The following is a 19,925-nucleotide window of genomic DNA, read 5'->3' on the forward strand; positions in this document are numbered from 1 at the left end:
AGGTGCTGTGTGTGTTAATGCGCACAATCGTCCTTCAGTCAGTGATAACGTTACTGTATCGTGACTTCGGATGCATCACGCGCATCTGCTTCGTGTTTCTCGCACCTCTATCAACAAGGGCGCGCGCAGGTAAGAGTTTATATCTCGCGCTGTTTATTTTAAGGAAAAAATTGTGTTTATTTGTGTGAGAATGCCGTAGAGTCAAAGGCAAATAGCTGCAGGTTTACCTTCATCCTCGATATCTCCTGTAATGCGTGTATGGACGCCATCATGAGACAACTGCTGTTGTGTTTGTTGCCAGGGAAACCCAGAAGATTTATGTTTTGTTAAATAAGACACACTCGAGCTTATGTGTAAACTTTAGACATAACAATATTGTGATTATAATATTAATTATTTGATAATACTGCACATATTAGACTCAATATCAAGTCATTTTGATATTGACATTGTATAGCTATAGTGCGTATTATTATCATAAATAAATTACTCTTGTTGAGGTATAATATTCATAATTTAATACATTTGATTAATATATAATAATATATTTAATTGAAATTGAATTGACATGTTTCCCCGCTATAAAGGAATATAAAATATAAGAACATTAATGTTATCATTGATGTCATTTTTCCATGATATAACCCAACATATCATATTTTTTTAAATAATGGTTTTGTGTTGTAATCATGTCGTTGTATTTTAATAATTTGCTACATTTTCCACAATTTTATATTAATGTGAATATTTTATTATAATGTAAAATTATTATTAGTATTAATCATAATGTTGTTTGATATTCTGCTAAGCACAATATTTAAAAAAAATATATATATGAAAAATGTGATTATTGCATGCTATTTGCCTTGGTAATTTTTTGATAATAATTTTGGGTTGATAACATTAAGATAAAATCGCAAACATGACATAACGTATGTATTGTCAACATATGCAGTGTAACTTTTTGTTGGTCAGCACAGGCCAATCGTTTTCTATATGTGTGTATGCATTTCTATGCCTAAACCATGAACAACAGCTCATTTTTGGAGATCTAAGAGTTAATTCCGTTTGGCACAGATGGCCACACAGTATAATCCTCTTTCAGAGGAGTCCCACTTCTCCTCCTCCTCCTCTCTGGATGAAGGTCTGCCTGTGATAATTAGCCTAATGGAATGAATGACTGTGAATAGACAATATGCAGCTGTGGCATGTCCGTGGTTCGTCGTCGTGGGTGAAAAGTGACTTTCTTCACCGGAGGGAACGCCATGCTTTCATCCTCACCTGCGTGAGCCGGAGGAAGGAGCGCTCCTTTTTGTAAGAAAAACTGTTGAATTTTCTAAATGGATTACTTTAAAAGTATCGACAGAGCTTGGAGGTTTGGTGTCGGAGGATTTGGCAGTCGAGGCGAATTAACCTGTGCCTACAGGGTAAAGCCAATGTGTGGAATTATAGGAAAGAGAATCAAGATGGCTGTATGTTTGGTTAATAAAAAGGTCTGTTTTAGCTTAATGGTTTTAGTGGAACATGCAAAAAAAAAAAAAAAAAGGATTTTCTTAGTTTTGCTACTAGTTTTCCAATACAAATATCCAAATGAATCAACTTAAATCAATATACATTTACTTTAAATGAAAAATTACTTATATTAAGTCTTGTTTTCTGAAAAATATATCAAAATTAAGAGAGTTTATGCTTAAAACATCAAAAATATCTGCCACAGGGGTATAAGAAAAATAATTTTGTTTCCCCTTTGAATTAAAGGGTTAGTTCACCCAAAAATGAAAATTCTGTCATTAATTACTCACCTTCATGTCGTTCCCTGTAAGACTTTCATTCATCTTCGGAACACAAATGAAGATCTTTTTGATGAAATCTGAGAGCTTTCTGTCCCTCCATTGACAGCTACGCAACTACCACTTTGACTCTTCAAAAAGTTCATAAAGAGATTGTAAAATGAATCCATATGAATTGAGCGGTTTAGTCCTAATTTTCTGAAGAGACGCGATCGCTTTATATGATGAACAGATTGAATTTAGTCTTTTATTCGGAAGCGCTGCACTATGTTTACTACGTGAAAAGCGTAGGAGACTGACATGGAAGAGAAGAAATTGTTGAATGAAGTCATTATTTTTGTTTTGTTTTTTACTTTTCTTTCGCACAAAAAGTATTTTCGTCGCTTCAGAATATTAAGGTTGAACCACTGGAGTCACATGGACTATTTTAATGTTTATGTCTTTACTACCTTTCTGGGCCTTCAAAGTGGTAATAACATTGCAGTCTATCTGGGGACAGAAAGCTTATAGACTTCATCAAAAAGATCTTAATTTGTGTTCCAAAGATGAACGAAAGTCTTACGGGTTTGAAACGACATGAGGGTGAAATTAAAGGATTAGTTCACTTCAGAATAAAAATTTCCTGATAATTTACTCACCCCCACGTCATCCAAGATGTTCATGTCTTTCTTTCTTCAGTCAAAAAGAAATGAAGGTTTTTGAGGAAAACGTGGACTTCAACTGTTATCAACGGGTTGAAGGTCCAAATTGCAGTTTCAGCTTCACGCGATACCAGCCGAGGAATAAGGGTCTTATCTAGCTAAACGAGAAGTCATTTTCTAAAAAGAATAAAAATATATATACTTTTAACCACAAATTCTCGTCTTGTTCATCTTCGGAACACAAATGAAGATCTTTTTTTATGAAATCCGAGAGCTTTCTGTCCCTCCATCGTCCACGACTTCATACATTACGTAATCACGTTGGAAAGGTCAGGCGGTAACCTGACGTAGGTGAAAAATGTGGGGTAGGGCGAAAAACTCCATCTCATTTTCTCCTCCAACTTCAAAATCGTCCGACATCGTTGTTTTACCTTTTATTTATTTAAATTTTTTTGTTAAGGGCGTTTGACTTAGTCTTTGTACGTTCGCTTTGTTAACACTAGGTCGGTACTTCCGCCTAAAAGTTTCAAAAGTTTCGTGACCTTTCAACGTGATTACGTAATGTGTGGCGCATCACAGCTAGTGCAAGACGAGCATTTGTGGCTAAAAAGTATATAAATGTTAGATGGTTTCACTAGATAAGACCCTTATTCCTCGACTGGGATTGTTTGAAGGTCCAAATTGCAGTTTCAATGCAGCTTCAAACAATCCCAGTCGAGGAATAAGGGTCTTATCTAGCGAAACCATCTAACATCTCTATACTTTTTAGCCACAAATGCTCGTCTTGCACTAGCTGTGATGCGCCACACATTACTGTTCAAGTCCACTATATGGAGAAAAATCCTGGAAAAAAACTTAATTTCTTTTCGCCTGAAGAAAGAAAGACATGACTATCTTGGATGATGTGGGGGTGAGTAAATTATCAGGAAATTTTAATTCTGATGTGAACTAATCCTTTAATGACAAAATTTTCATTTTTGGGTGAACTAACCCTTTAAGTTTATTTCTCTGACCCCATTGGCAGATATTTGTTCTTTTGTTAAGCTTAAACTCATTTAATTTTGAACTCAAAACCAGTGATTTAATTTAAAACTCATTACAAGTGATTTTGCATCTCAAGTAAATGTACCTTGATTTAAGAATGTTTAGAAACTGTACTGAAGATAAAAAATACTGAAGAAGACAGTCATTTTTTTGCAGTGTGAAGTAAGAGGTCTAAGCTAAAATGGGAAAATGCAATGGATTACAGACTGAAGTATTATTTGTGTGAGAGCTGATAATATGTTTCACAAAGATGTTACCAGCAGATGAACTGATGCATTGCTTTGAATGTCAGTGTCAGTGGTTACAAATGCTATGAGTGTAGGCTAGCTGTCACATTATATAAAGCATTTCTTATTATGTAGTATTTACAATTCTCATTACAGAATGTTTTTATGTTGAAAATATCTAAGTCTGTTAAAGGCACAGTATGGCATTTTTCGCCACTAGGGGTCGCTAACCTATTTACAATAACAAAGGCGTAGATTGATGACGCAACATTTGCTAAGAATTATGGATCTTGTCTTCAACGTCAAGCCGACCGATCTAATAATGTTTATGGATGACTGAATACATCGATGTTTTTATCCTGACTGTGATATGAAGCAGTTCAGGATTGCTAAGAGACAGCTATCAGCTCCACACGCGACGCGAGTCCCGCGGATATAAAAGAAATATGGACATTTCATTCTACCGAACTACACGCAGAATTACTACTCACAGGTCAGTTTATTAGACAAATTAAACTTGTGAGGTAACGCAGCGCTGTTTCACTTGGTCTAACATTACACTAGCACACTAAACTGCATTTGAATGTGTTGAAATGTATGTGTTAGTCTGTCTGTATGAGACTAGCAGTAAACTAGATCAACATTAGAATAACATACAGATCATATACTGACATTTTATCATTGTTGAACTATATAACATTGATTAGTTTTATGTAAATGTGCTCACCTGTTTAATAAAGTACATGTAGGAGCGGTCGAAGTCTCGGACGTGGAGCTCTCGTTTATATACTGTCTATGGGAGCTCTCGGCATCTCGAAAACACCGCGCTGATATTGATTCTCGTTTTAGTTCTCCTTTTTAATCCAAAGTCTGCTTGCCATGGTCCATAATGTTTGAACGAAACAACAACAGCGTGCAGATAGACATTGCGAACTACAAAGTTGTCCGCGTCAGTCGCTTTGGTTACTATCAGACGGCTCTGGTTCATAGCTCTGGTTGCCATGGCAGCACGAGCGGAAACCAGGGACAACGCGGATATGACGCCAATGACGGCGACAAAACGGAAATAAAGAAACGGGACGTTTCTCGAATTAAATTACAAATTTCTCCTGGTTTGAAAGTTGTTGGAAACAGTCGGGATAATGTAAGTACACAACAACAACAAAAATATAACATAGATATAGTGATTTTTGCTATTTTTAAAGCAAAAAAGTTACATATTGTGCCTTTAAGTATATTAATTAAGCGTTAACGATCTTGGTTATTATAGGCCTTTCATAGGCATTATGGAAATCATTTTACACAGTTTTAAATTCTTTGCTAATTATTTAAATGATCTTGAACAGATCTGTTAAAGTTGTTTTCGTGTCCCCTGCCTCTTCTCCTACATATCCCATGAGTCTTAAACGTGTCTCAGTAATCTGACAGCGTTGTATTGCAGGTTTCTCCCAATGGGCTGCCAAGTTCTCACTTACTAATTGTGGAAATCATGTGTAGCACTTTCAGCTGTTAATTTAACCTTTAGAGATTTATAATTAGTGTCAAAAATATACACCTCTCAGAGGTGTTTAGTAATTAATTAGCTCTAAATGAGCTCTGTGCTTGGTGTGCCATTGCAAGAAATGGCAGCATCAAAATCAAACATAGAATGTTAAAACATCCGTATTAATGTTCCCTCAGCTTGCGCGTAACAGTGGGTCACTTGAGTACAGAGGATGTGCAGTTTTTTCCTGAGATTACAGTAAGCCTGTGCTTTGGCAGTACTAGAGTGAGCAACAATCACTCATGTCCTGTTACACTATGGTAAAGTTTAGTTTTTAAATTACTTTTGGCAAGTAAGCAATAGCCTGGAACACCCTAGCAACGCCTTGGTAACCACTCCGAACACCTTAGCAACTCTATAGAAATTTCTTGGCAACCATCGACAATACCTGAGCATGCACAACAAGCGTCACTCCTCATCTTATACAGAAAATGTCTAGTTTTAAATGTTTAGCAAAGCACTTACTTCTGTGACAAATTAACATCTGCATAAAATATTAAAAGTGCTAAATGGTTATAGTATGGCACTGCGGGATTCTGAGAGAGTAAGCAGCCATAGGCACTATTTACATTCACTTTCATCTCAAGGTGTCCTTAGAAAATGAAAATAAATCAGTTCGAATTAAGTACCAGTTTGATATTATTAGGAGCATTAATTTTCAAACCATGAGGAAGGTTCACACGGAATATTCTCTATGCAGTCAGTTATTCTATGAAGAGTTCAAATCTGCTGATTCTATATTTAAGTTAAATTACCTAATGTGTATGTTAAATCTGAATTTCATGAAGCATGTTAAGAACATATCAGGGTATATTTCACCCCCAAATATAATGAAATAAAATAAAAAAATATAATGATATAACTTAGTGCTGTCAAAGCAATTAATCGCATCTAACACAAAAGTTTGTAAATAATACATATGTGTGTGTCTGTGTGCCATTGCAAGAATTGGCAGCGTCGAAATCAAACATATAATGTTAAAGCATCCCTATTAATGTTCCCTCAGCTTGCGCATAATAGTAGGTCAAGTCAAGTCAAGTCAAGTTTATTTATATAGCGCTTTTCACAATACAGATTGTATCAAAGCAGCTTCACAGTATTAAATTAAAATAATACATCAATGCTTGTTTCTAGTGGAAAACGTCCACGTTTGGTAATGCTGATCAATAGTATTGTTGATTGATTAATTAAATTAAATATCCCCAAATATCCCCAACTGAGCAAGCCAAAGGCAACAGTGGCAAGGAGTAGGTCACTTAAGAGTACAAAGGATGTGCAGTCTTTTCCTGAGATTACAGTAAGCCTGTGCTTTGGCAGTACTAGAGTGAGCAACAAACACTCATGTCATGTTACACTATGGTCAAATTTAGTTTTTAAATTTCTTTTGGCCAGTATGCAATAGCCTGGAACACCCTAGCAACGCCTTGGTAACCACTCTGAACACCTTAACAACTGGTCTTGGCAACCATCGACAATACCTGAGCATGCACAACAAGCATCACTCCTCATCTTATACAGAAAATGTCTAGTTTTAAATGTCTAGCAAAGCACTTACTTCTGTTACAAATTAAAAACTGCATAAAATATTAAAAGTGCTATATGGTTATAGTATGGCACTGCGGGATTCTGAGAGAGTAAGCAGCCATAGGCACTATTTACATTCACTTTCATCTCAAGGTGTCCTTAGAAAATGAAAATAAATCAGTTCGAATTAAGTACCAGTTTGATATTATTTTCAAACCATGAGGAAGTTTCACACGGAATATTCTCTATGCAGTCAATTATTCTATGAAGAGTTCAGATCTGCTATGTTGTCATTACAGATTCTATATTTAAGTTAAACTGCCTGATGTGTATGTCAAATCTGAATTTCATGAACCATGTTAAGAACATATCAGGGTATATTTCACCCCAAAATATAATGAAAGAAAATTTAAAATATAATTATATAATTTAGTGCTGTCAAAGCGATTAATTGCATCTAACATAAAAGTTTGTAAATAATACACGTGTGTGTCTGTATATATATATATATATATATATATATATATATATATATATATATATATATATATATATATATATATATACATACTGTGTGTATATTGATTTGAAGTAATTGTGTAATTGTTATATAATTAAGTTACATATAATTATATGAAAATTTATCATTGTAATATTGTAATAAAAAAAAAAGTGTAACATGGATATTTGTGAGATTCACCAATAAGTATAGTGTCTTGTGATTGTTTGTAGTTGTTTCAAATGAATATACTAACAGGAGTGGCATGTTATGCCAGTCATCAGATATAAGCAGTAGAGAACTGGAGTGAATTTGACTGCAGATGTATTTTCTACCTCTGTGTTTGTGGAATAAAACAGCCTGCCATCTGTGGTCAAAAAGCAGACGTCTCGTAGCTCTGCGCATCTCTGTTTATGCAATCCTGGTGTCGCTGTCATGTGTCTTACACTCCCCTAGAGTTCATTGAAATCTCAAGATGATTAAAGAAGCTTTTCGTTCTATCCTTAGCTGCCAATGGCCCTGATTAGTGGCCCGACTATTTGTGGGAGGGCTTGTAAACCTGTGTCACTGCAGTCGTTTGCTTGGATGCTACCTGGGACACTGCTCTGTATAGTCAGATTTTATTGTTATTTTTCATTTTTTATACTGTTTTTTTAGCATCAGATATGATAATGTATTCTGTAAATGTAAGTATATTGTTTCATACTATACTTTTTTTAGATTGAGCTGGGCTACAGAACTAATGCTATTTTAACCGTCTAAATTGCCTAAATACGTCTAAATATATATATATATATATATATATATATATATATATATATATATATATATATATGTATATATATGTATGTATTATTGATAAAGCAAATTGTTTAGTGAAAACATGAGCTTGAGACAATATGTCATGGCTTGTGTGGTCAAATAGATAAATGATCTACATTTTATACAAATAAAAGATACTATGTTAAGATACTGTCATTAAGTGTTTTTTTTCCTCCAGGTACACTTTTATTTTTCAAAATTTTGTTATAAGAAATCTGGTAAAACTATCTTTGCTCTCAGTTTGATACATAAACTTTGCTCAGAGATGATGCGCTTGAACTTCTTTAAATGTTGGATTAAAGTTGCCTATTAAGGACTAAGTACTAAATGCAATTTAAGATAGTCTAACTGTTTCTCAACGTGCATGAGATTAACCTCTGAACTGGGGCCTAGTTTTACTGTTGCTTATGCTACACAACATCACATGTCATCTAAAGGGTAATAGTTTAATACAAGTTTGACTGAGTCCTCATGGCATGACTGGATTGTGTTTTCTGTAATACCATGGTGTTCTTTGGTATTTTGGAGTACAATGATAAGGCCATGGTTCATTGTATGAATATGCTAATCATACCGTTCCATGGTACTGTATAGATCAAAGTACCATGGTACTCCCACATTATTTTGTGATAATGTCTGATGTCTTTAGGGTGGTTCTTTTCCTCCACATCGTGCTGCAAAAAGTCATTAAATGCACAGCTAGCCATGGATTATCCCATACTTAAACTATCCAATAGTGATATTTTATCAACTATATTTCGGAATGAGAGTTTGAAGACTGATTACCTGTCTTAGCTTGAGATACCCATCATATTTGAATGCCCTTTCACACCAAAGATAACTATAATGATAACAATAAAGACAGTAAGACACCGTTCTAAAAAAAAAAAAGAATAGCAGATTTCACACCACAACTTTAACAATTACAGAACAGAGAAATTATATTGTTGAAATCCCTTTCAGAAAGATTTTTTTCAGCTGATGAATGATAAAAACATAACAGCCAATCAGAATCCACCAGACTTAAAAGAACTCAAGCATTTAAAGCAGAAGAGGACGCTTAAGTTGTAATAAACTGAATGATATCATCCACTAGTGTGGACGCTAATATAGTAATCTGCTAACACTTTAGTTAAGTGTCCAATTCTCACTATTAACAAGTTGCTTATTTGTATGCATATTACTAGGGTATTGGCAGTTCATTAGTACTTATAAAGCACATACAGTATTAATACCTTATTCTGCATGACCATATTCTACATCCCTAATCCTACCCAATTCCTACCCAATACCTAAAATTAAACAACTACTATACTAATAATTAATAAGCAGTAATTAATAAGCAGGAGTTTGAGGCAAAAGTCGTAGTTAATAGTTAGTTAATTGTGAGAATTGTACCCCCCTAAGCCAAAGTGTGACCAGTTATCTTTATAGTTATCATTCTTAGTGTGAACGGGGCTTTAGGCTTGATCTTGATGTTCTGTTCCTAGAAGAGTTCTCAATTATGTTTCATTTAAGTATCTCACTTTGTCTCACGTTTCTCCTATTCCTTGGCAGAATAGATAATAGTATCAAAGAATAGAGGCATTGAGTCATTGTTGACATATGGCAAGACTAGAGCCATGAAATTAATGTGGATTTGGTCTTGGGAGATTTTAATGAGAATTATTTGAGTTTAGATTAAATATTCTGATTATTCTGATTACAGACTGATTTCTTGGCAAATCTGAGCACAATTTGAGACATTGTTGAAACCTCCTCTCAAACCCTACAACAGAGACATTACTAGGGTCTCAATTTAATCAAATTTCTTTCTAAATGTATGGGATTGAATTTGATTGTGAGTTACAGATAATGTCATTTACATTTCCAAACTCTTCCCCACAGTTTGAACTGACGTGGAGGAGAGATGCAGAGGGCGGCCCCAGGCTTCTTCGACGCCGATACCCATTTTCAGAATGAACAGTTTCCTCATCCTCCAGCGTCGTCTTTTTGCTCCAGCGTGAAATTGGCCAGCCCAGCCAAGAGAATTACCTTCTACAAGAGTGGTGACGCTCAGTTCAAAGGGGTCAAGATGGCCATCCATAAACGCAGCTTCAAATGCTTTGATGCCTTATTGGATGACCTTTCCCAAAAGGTTCCTCTGCCTTTTGGTGTGCGTACTATCACGACCCCCAGGGGCACCCACAGCATTAAACATTTAGAGCAGTTTGAGGACGGAGGCTGTTACTTGTGCTCTGACCGCCGCTACGTCAAGCCAATCAACATAGAAGCTGCAGGGAAAAGGCCTGCTGTCTGGCACCACCACAGCCACCCACATAATACTCGCCGGAAGCCCTCCCGACCTGAGGAACCCCCATCGGGACATCAGCAGCACCATCGGCACCCCAAAAGGATTGTTCTAGTGAAAAACAATGACCCTGCTATTAGGCGATCCATCATTCTGAGCAGACGAACTGCTCGAAGTCTTCGCGTCTTCATGGACGAGATTTCAGAGCTAATGCAGTGTCACGTCAAGAAACTTTACACTCTGGAGGGACGCAAGGTCAGGGATTTCATTTCTTCAGCCATTCTTTAATTAGCCGGGTGAAGTATTTTAGGAGGCAGGTGTCAGGTCAGGACAGAACTGCAAGCCCTGGGAAATAAAAGTTGTTCTAGCTACTTACAGTATCTAAATGTATCTTTAAGGGTTCGTTCACCCAAACAAAACATTTGTGAACTCTCATTTTGTTTCCCACACATATGATTTTCTTTCTTCTGTGAAACACAAAAGGAGAAATTAAAGTATGTTTACATTGTTCTTCCATATAGTGACAATCGGCGCTATAAAGGATAAAAACGATCCATAAGACTTGTTTGCTAGGGTTCTGAGGAACGGACCAAAATTTGATTAAATAATCATTATTTACTGAAAAACTTGCCCTCCACCATAGCTGTCTAAAATCTTTTTCATGCATGCACATATTCTGTATTGATGGCAATGTTGCCAGTGGTTTTTGCGTGTCTCATAACCAAACATTTGAACACTATAGGCCAGGGCAAGAGTTTCAGCGAATAATAAATTTCGCCATATTTGTCCTTTTTGGATTTTGACAACCTCATGCAATGCTCATGTACATTAGTAAAGTAACTTTCTGCAAAGCATCTCCTTTTTGTGTTCCATGGAAGCCATACAGGTTTGAACAAATATTAAGAAGATGAGTAAATGACTCCAGAGTTCTCATCATTGGTTGAACTATTTCCTATACCATTTAAAATCAGCATTTTGTGTTTAATTGGTTAATTTACATATTTACATAAATCAATATGCTGCTTTTGTCATTGGAGAGAACCATTTTATGATTTAGGGTTCACAATTCTAAAATGAATCTATTAGTGAAACTGTGTTAAGCATTTTAGATCAGTCACAAATAAGGTTAAATTGCCTATGTAGACAGTGATAGTAAGTATTTGTCTCTTAGTGGATTTGACTCATTATATGTATTTTGTCTTGTGTTTAATCACTGCTCTCCATAGATTGACAGTATTCAGAGTCTGATGCAGTGTCCTAGTGTGCTGGTCTGTGTGGGTCGAGAACCCTTCAGACCGTTGCTTATGGAAAGCTTGAAGAAGCACTCAGATGAAAAGCTTCCAGGAATGCGCACAAGGTCTCACTCTAGTATCTGCAGTGAAGGTCATGAAAGCAAAAAGAATGGTAAATATTTGTTCTTGTTGTGAACACAGTTCGGGATAACTATCATTTATATTTATTTGATTTTGGTGAATCATCATAGTGATTAACAACCCATCTGCCCATGCACGTCTAATAATAGACTGAAGGTGAAACAACCATCCACCACCAACTCAAATGCAGTTAATGTATTGTCAACGCTGGTGAATCAAGAGCATGTTTCCAATATGCGTAGATATAGTTGCTTGTTGAAAAGATGTGATTAATCTCAACTTATTAATATTGTTTCTATTATTTTGTTTTAACAGTTAACTTTGGCCTGGAGACAAAGAAAAGCATTATCCATCCAAGATCTGACTCTAGTAATAGATCTACAAGATTCTCTCTTTCTTCAGAAAAGTCCTATCAGAATGGATTATGCATGACACCAGGACAGTCTGGCTGTGTCAGCACCTGTCCTTACGTTAAAGAAGAAATAGTGAATGATGACATTGAGAAGAGAGTGCTTGTTAATAAAGACGGCAGCCTTTCTGTGGAGATGAAGGTTCGCTTTCGGCTTTTCAATGATGAGACTCTCCTGTGGTCCACCGAGATCAAGAAGTCATCAAAAAAAGAGAATGACTCTGGCTTTGTAAAAGACGGCGATTATCTTCAGGCTAAAGCTGAGTATTCAGACCCAGACTCCATCTCTGCATCTGAGGAGACTGATGAAGCCTTTGCAACAAAGCTGCATCAGAAGCATCTCGAGGAGTCACTTTGTCAGAACTGTTGCAACCACTGCCAAGAGTACGACATCTGGAAAAACCCCATGCACAAAGACCCGGGGACCTGCAAATCACCAAGTTCCAGTGGATCAACTCACAGAGTCGTAAGCAAAAAGTCATCGGTGGATAGTACGCACACAATTTCTCGCTCCAGTGGGGAATACACCGAGCATGTGGTGGAAAAGGCCTTGTGCTTTCAGCAGACAATGGAGGAAGGGGACACCAGAGTAGAATACTGTGCTGTAAGTCATTGCTGCAATCGAAGTGAAGTATCATCTGCTGAAATCACGTCAAAGAGTAAGAGATCTTGTGAGGACAGCTGTGAGAGTCACATTAAAAGTAGATGTTCTCATAAAGAACCTGAAATCTCTCCTACACCACATTGTGCGGTCATTAAAGTCATGGAAGAGCGTCCGATTTCTGCAGTCAGCAATTCGTCCAAAGTGCTTGCATCTTTGAAGGAAGATCTGGATGATGATTATGATGAGCTGCCTCCAAGCATCTCGAGAGTATCACACTGGTCTCAAAGTGACCATCTTGAGAGTGATGATCAACCCAATTGTGTTCATTGTTGTGGTCGCCAGACTTTACCAAGATCTTATTTGTCCCCCAGACCTCCCAGTACAGAATCAAGTAGTGTTGTTCACTCACTGAAGCTCAAAAAGTATAAAACCACTTTTGCAGCACCAGTAGAGAAAGACGGGATGTGTACAACATCTCCAGTTTCAAAAGTGTCCTCCAGATCCCATCCAAGTCACTGTGGAGCCATAACCCCAAGTTCAGCTTGTAGTACAATTTCTAGACATAGCCAAGCATCTTGTAAATCTAGAGACAAAACAAACAACCCTGAATCCAATGCATCAGATGCTCTGGAGGTATGTGATGGTGAAGCTGAAAACAGATCTTTAAGTGCCACGTCAGGTGTGTCAAGAAGATCTGGCAAGTCAGCTGTATGTTCATGCTGTGGTGTGAATAAAATATTGACTGAGAATCCAGAGGGGAGTGAACCAGAGAAAGCTGATTCCATAATGTTGAAGTCAAACAAATCTGCTGCATCCATTTCAAATGCTTATGAAAACTGTGAACCTGTTAATAATACATTGGAAGTGGAAGCCACACGGGAACGCTCTGAGTCTGCACTGTCTAAAAATTCAAATGCCTCTTCTACTTCAAAAACCTCCAAAAGGTCCAACCGCTCTGCTCATGACATGTGTTCTGTTGGGAAATCATTGAAATATGAACATAATGAAACAGAAAGTGTTGAAGAAAGAACCAAAAGTGCCACGTCAGCAATGTCAGCCAGGTCAGACTTTATAATTTCAGAGAGAGAGCTCACACCAGCCTTGGTCCAGACAGAAACCGATGAAGCTGGAGAAAAAAGCCAAGAAAGAGCTGCCAGTCCAATGTCTGCCCATTCAAATTTATCAGCTGTATCGAAAACATCCCACAAATCAAAATCTGCAAATTCAGAGAAAGCTAAAACGCCTAGATCTTGTAGTCCAAATAATTTCGAGGAAGTGCCATCAAAGTTACTTAATTCTCAGGGTGATAATTCAGAAAGTGCTGCTACTCAAAATCATACTACGTCAGATAATCATTGTGAACAAGACACAGAGTTTCTTCAAGAAGTGAGATCAACTAGTGCCATGTCTAACAAATCAGACCGATCTTCTGAACATCCATCACATACATCAGAGCAAACAACTAGGTCTGTCAAATCTTGTTGCGACTTACAAGACAAAGCCACTCCGAAGTCCATCAGTTTTGATGTTCAGTGTGAGCCGGAAACTGAATTAACCACAGAGGAAAGACTGTGTAGTTCACTGTCCAAATGCTCAAAAACTTCTGTAAAGTCAAATGCATCCTCAAAGCATTCACACACAGAGTCTAAATCTAAGGAAAGAGTTAACAGTGCAATGTCTTGTAGGTCCTGCAAATCAAACCACAACTCTTCAGAAAACACAGTTACCTCAGTACCAAATTATGTAACACCTGATGAATGTGCAGCTCCAAAAAGTGAGTCAAAGAGAGCTACCAGCACAATGTCTCAGACCTCAGAAAAGTCTAATGCCTGCTCTGAAAGATCCGTCAAATCCGGTGCAAAGAGCCCTGCCTTCCAGGAAGTGGATAATGGCAAAAGCATGACACAAAATGCCTTAACTGTGACCACTCCATTGCCTAGGACAAAGAGGTCTCCATCTCCTAGATCAAACAATGACACTAAAATTAAGACTAATAGCCGAGCAACAAGTGGGATGTCAGTAAGCTCTAATGTATCCTCGCAATCCCAAAGATCCAGTAAATGTAATTGTCACAGCTCCTCAAGTGGTAATTTGAGAGAGACAGATCCTGAGAAGCAAAAAGAGGATGCCAAAGATGAATCTGAAGAGAGCTTGTCAGGAAAATCAAAACTGTCAGCTAAATCTCTTATCAATAACATTAAGTCTTCAGGCAACCAGTTTGATGAGCCTCTAAGCCCAACGTCAACAGCGTCTGTTTCTATCCGACTAGGAGAAGAACACAAGGGTGATGACTTTGATGAACGATCAATCAGTGGCATGTCAGCCACCACAGAGGACGGTGGACATAAGATAGAGAATGTAAATGGAGTGGATGTTGAAGAAAGGCCAAATACAGAAGTGTCTGTGAATTCTGCAATTTCAGACAGACCCAAAAAGTCCCATCACATGAACTACAAGGCTCCTGTTCAAGCCCTCTCGCCTGTCTCAGCTGAAAGTATTATGTCAGCAGAACTGAAGGAAAGCAAGTCTGGAAGCCAGTTAAATGAAAACAACATCAGAGTGCCCTCCACTTTGTCACTGTCATCTTTACAAAGTAAGACACCCTCCAGAGTTTCACAGGGAAGTGCTAAAAATACAGTTATGAAAGGAAGCGATTTTGAAGCTCTCAACAACACGAGCCATGCAGAAATGACTAAAACATCCTCAAAACATGACCAAAGTGAAACAGCATCTGGAAAAGCTACACCAGCAAGTGATTGTTTACATTCTTCAAAAGCCTCTGAACATTTGATGAAGTCCAAAAATGCCCAAAGTACTAGAGAGAATGATAAAAGATCTAAAAGTTCTTCCCAATGTTTGGAAATAAATGGACTGAATATAAAATATAACTGCGATAATGATAGGGGCATGGTTAAGTCTCTTAAATCCTCCTCATCAGACAGAAGATCTGTGAAAAATGATACATCCAGGCCAAATTCAGCGGTAATGTCTGATATTTCCCAAAATTGTAGAAGTCTACCACAAGAGATGCCAAACAAGAAAAAAACATCAGTCAAGCATCCTGATTCCTCAAGCAACAGTGTTTTATCTCAGGCACTTTCAGCAGCAGATTTGTTGAGAGAAATTATTGGTAATGCAAGACCAGTGAGTAGAGGATCAAAGTCAGTTGCCTCCAGCAAAAATGTTGAGAAGGTAGAAAATAAAAGCAAAAAAAGTAGCAGGAGCAAGCACGAGGAAGTCAGCATATCATTGGAGCGCAACAACAAGGAACTGATGCCGTCATTCTTACCAAACGCTTCCCCTACAGAAGTTGTGAATGACTGGCTTAGGAAGATTCCCATTGAAGGCCATGTTTATGAAATGGATGTCGAACTCACTGAATATATGAGCCTGGCTCAAGGTGATGAGGACACTTCTCATGCACCAGAAAGCATAACTGAGGTTGAGGAACCTCAGGAGGATCAAGCAGGTGGGAATTATATCCAGCAGGAGACCAACGACAGTTGCGGTGAAAAAGCACAATTGGAAACTCATGAAATGAATCCTGACCCTGAAGCATTAACCAAACAAGATGGTTTACAAAAGCAGTGCCATTCTTCGGTTCAGGTCATGAAGGTTTTACTGGGTCCAAAACTAGACAGATCCAGTAGTTTACCTGAAGTCTCCCTTGTTTATGGCAGAAAATTAAGCCAGTCTGCTCAAGGGCTGTTGGACTGCCTTGCAAATTTACGATTGATTGACTCAGACTCTAAAAACGAAAAGCAACGTAAATATAATGAAATCATGATGATCCTACAGTCGCTTTGGCTCCAAAAGCCCTCTGAGGATGAACAGAAAAAGCAGAACACAATGGAACATCACTTCACCGAGGATGAATTCAACCCACGGTCTTCATCTGGGGTTGATGTTAGCAGCGGCTCCACCGGCTCTGCTAAAGGTAGCATGAATGGCGTAGTAGGAAAAATAGAGACCACTCATGGCACAATACCACCAATTGCCGAACAAGAGGCATCAGTGGAAGATAAAGATGAAGAAGAAAATGAGGAAAAGTCTACAGCTCCTGCATGTGAATGTTTAGATCCATCCAAAGTTCTCTCAGATCCAGTAACTCCAGACATTGCAGAGCAAGTACAGGGGAGTCCAGTAAATTCACAACTGGATGATGACAAAGAAAATAGCATATTACATGAAGAAGATGCTGAAAGCAGTGATAATAAGCAAGAATCAGATCAAACACCACAAACAAGCTCTGGGAATGAGAGTAACACAATGAAATCTCAAGAAAATACAAGTTCAGGAACTCCACCGTCTGTTCAGAGAACTCCGCTAATTAAAAGAGTTTCACAGGACCCAGATCCTGTTTGGGTACTGAGCTTATTAAAAAAGCTAGAAAAGCAGTTCATGTTACATTATGCAGATGCCATGGCAGAGTTCAAAGTGAGGTGGGATTTGGATGACAACGAGATGCTCGATACAATGATCAGCGAACTGAAAGAGGAAGTACACAAACGGATTCAATCAAGTATTCACAGAGAATTGCAAAAAATCCAAAGTCGGGCTGGTAGGGGTCCGAGACCTCCGGGAAATATTCTGTCGAGAGAGTCTACGGCCCAGACTGAGCAGCGACGCAAGCGTTTTCGGGTCATGCGCAATAAGTCCATCTCCATGTCAAGGAGTGAGGAAAATTACACTGCATCTGGTACTGAATACAGTGATCAACGCAGTGACGATGAATACTGCCCATGCGATGCATGCATGAAAAAGAAAATGGCATCAAGGGCAGTCCAGCAAGCTCAGGCTTTGAGTTTGGCTCCAGTTATGATGGAATTTGATCTGCGGAAAATTTTACAAATGAAAAAGGATCCAGCCAAACCTTTAGAATTGAAGCTGGAAGAACAACGCACAACCAACTTGACTGAAGAAAACAACTTAGAAGTGGTTCATGAAGAGGTAGAAGATACGAAAGATGTTACCAGAGGCCATGATGTTGAGACGGCAGATCAAGAAGAGCCAGATGGTGCTCTCAATGCAGTAGATGGTGAAAACACAAACAGCATAAAATATGTATCTTTAGACTCTGAGAAAAGAGATCAAATTGAAGAGGAAACAAATGACAAAAGAGAGTCTGGTGATGTGGAAGGTGGTGAAGATGAGGAGGGGAAAGAAGGTGAGCATGCGAAAGAAGTGGTAAATGGTGACACTGAGGGGAAAGAGGAAGTAGAGTTTGTTGAGGAAGAGACTGAAAAAGGAGATACAGAAGAGGATGGTGAGGAGAAAGACAGTCTTAAAGGAGATGCAGCAAATTCAGAAAACAGTGGTATGGATGCGGAGGTGGAAAAAGAAGTAGTAAATTGTGAAACTGAGGGGAAAGAGGAAGTAGAGTTTGTTGAGGAAGAGACTGAAAAAGGAGATACAGAAGAGGATGGTGAGGAGAAAGACATTCTTAAAGGAGATCCAGCAAATTCAGAAAACAGTGGTATGGATGCAGAGGTGGAAAAAGAGAATGAGATGACAGAAACTGGTGAGGAAACTGAATCAGGTGACAACGGAGCAGAAACTGAGGCTGGGGAAGAGAGTACAGAAGACAAGTCTGCAGAAGATGGTAGTGAATCAAATAAAGATCATACTCCTGAAACTACTGAAGGTGAAAAGTCAGATGAGACACCAAATGAAGAGTCTGCCAGTGAGAAGAATCCTGATGGAAGCCAAGATGGCTCTGCAAAGGATGATGCCGAGGAAGATGGGACATCAAACACAGGACAGGACGAGGACCAGCCTGAGGAAAAGGCCAATGTGTCAAAGGTAAAGATCGAGGATGAGGTCGAAGGAGACAGAGAAAATGAAATGGACAAATGTAGCTCTGTTGAGGAAGATTTTAAAAATGATGATCAATCTAATGAAACTGTTGCTGTTATCTGTGAGAGCACACTAGCAAAACAGGTAACAAGAACGTCAATGGAATCTCAACCAGGATCCGTGGAGAACTGCACAAATCAAACAGCGCAAGCTAAACTGAAAGATCTTCAGAGTTTCATGGAGAGTGTTGAAAGTCAAGGAGACAGCATTGTTGTGATTACTAAACAACCACCATACAAAGAGTCACATGGACCAGGAAACCTAAAGAACATGTGCAATGGCTTGACTGAATGGCAAGTGTCTCCTAAAATAAGCAACAGGGCCAAGAAACAAAAGAATATGAAAGATTGACAATGATGTTATGGTGAACAATAAAGAATTTTAATATTTAATTTGTTAAACCCTCAAATAAAGCACTTTATTTTTGATTGCTAATGTTCCCTTAGATGGGATTTTAATATTTAAGATGATTAATCTGTCTTCAAAGACATCTAAACAGCTAAAGAGAAACTTTGAAGAGATATCAATTCTATTTATTGTACACTGTATATTTCCATGTAGTCAAGGTATTTTATTGACTTCTATTTAACCTATGGAATCATATACACAGGCAGTGAAATACTTTATAAACAGAGTCTTACAGTCACAGAACATTAGACTGATACATTTTGAATTCTCAGGGTGCTGAATGTTAAAAGTATTATTATTTACATGCATTGTTCAACCAAACCTCAACCAGTGTTAGCATTGCATTACATTTATTCCATTTGCTAAATGGCACAATTATATTTCAAAATACAAAATTGCAGATGTAAGAATGGGCTATTACCCAAATTAGTATGAGAGACGTTCAGTTTAGCAGCAACCATGACTGAATATTTCGAAATGATTTATTTATTCATGAAGTGAAAAGATTTTCTTATGCTGCTAAGTGGTGCTTAATGCTGCATTTTACATTGTAAAACATCTTGACAGATGTGGTACTTAAAGCATCCTTGACCAAGGTTTGTTGTATGTTGCTATTGTATTGTATCATTTAATAAATGCTCAATTCTGAGAATGTCATTTGTTGTTTTCTTAACAGGCCAATGTCGACAGTAAACTAAACAGCAGTATAATGTTTTTGGTGCACATGTTTAGGGTTAGGGGTTTATTCTAAACTCCCATCCATAAGGCCAGAAAGATGCTCAGTAAATAAATGCAGAATGCTTGAACAATTGTGTGACAAACCTTTCAATGTCACCAAACGTCATTAAACTGCTTGTGTTGCTTCAGGTATCTGGCTATAAACGTCAACAATTAA

The 19,925-nt window shown here is 37.8% G+C and overlaps 1 protein-coding gene across 3 annotated transcripts; it reads left to right on the forward strand.

Moving 5' to 3' along the window:
- On the forward strand, positions 1-19,682 carry rp1l1a (rp1 like 1a). Of its 3 annotated transcripts, none has more exons than XM_084096619.1 (4): positions 1-129; positions 9,978-10,635; positions 11,607-11,784; positions 12,069-19,682. In XM_084096619.1, exons 2-4 carry the CDS (start codon positions 10,000-10,002, stop codon positions 18,971-18,973), a joined length of 7,719 nt encoding a protein of 2,572 aa, XP_083952745.1. In that variant the 5' UTR covers positions 1-129; positions 9,978-9,999; the 3' UTR covers positions 18,974-19,682. The 3 variants fall into 3 exon arrangements, with proteins under 3 accessions (XP_083952745.1, XP_083952746.1, XP_083952744.1); XM_084096620.1 differs by lacking the exon at positions 1-129 and adding an exon at positions 1,162-1,314; XM_084096618.1 differs by lacking the exon at positions 1-129 and adding an exon at positions 7,778-7,954.
- The last annotated feature ends 243 nt before the right edge of the window (positions 19,683-19,925 follow it).

Source organism: Abramis brama, assembly GCF_963993115.1.
Source record: "Abramis brama genome assembly, chromosome: 21".
Classification (NCBI taxonomy): domain Eukaryota; kingdom Metazoa; phylum Chordata; class Actinopteri; order Cypriniformes; family Leuciscidae; genus Abramis; species Abramis brama.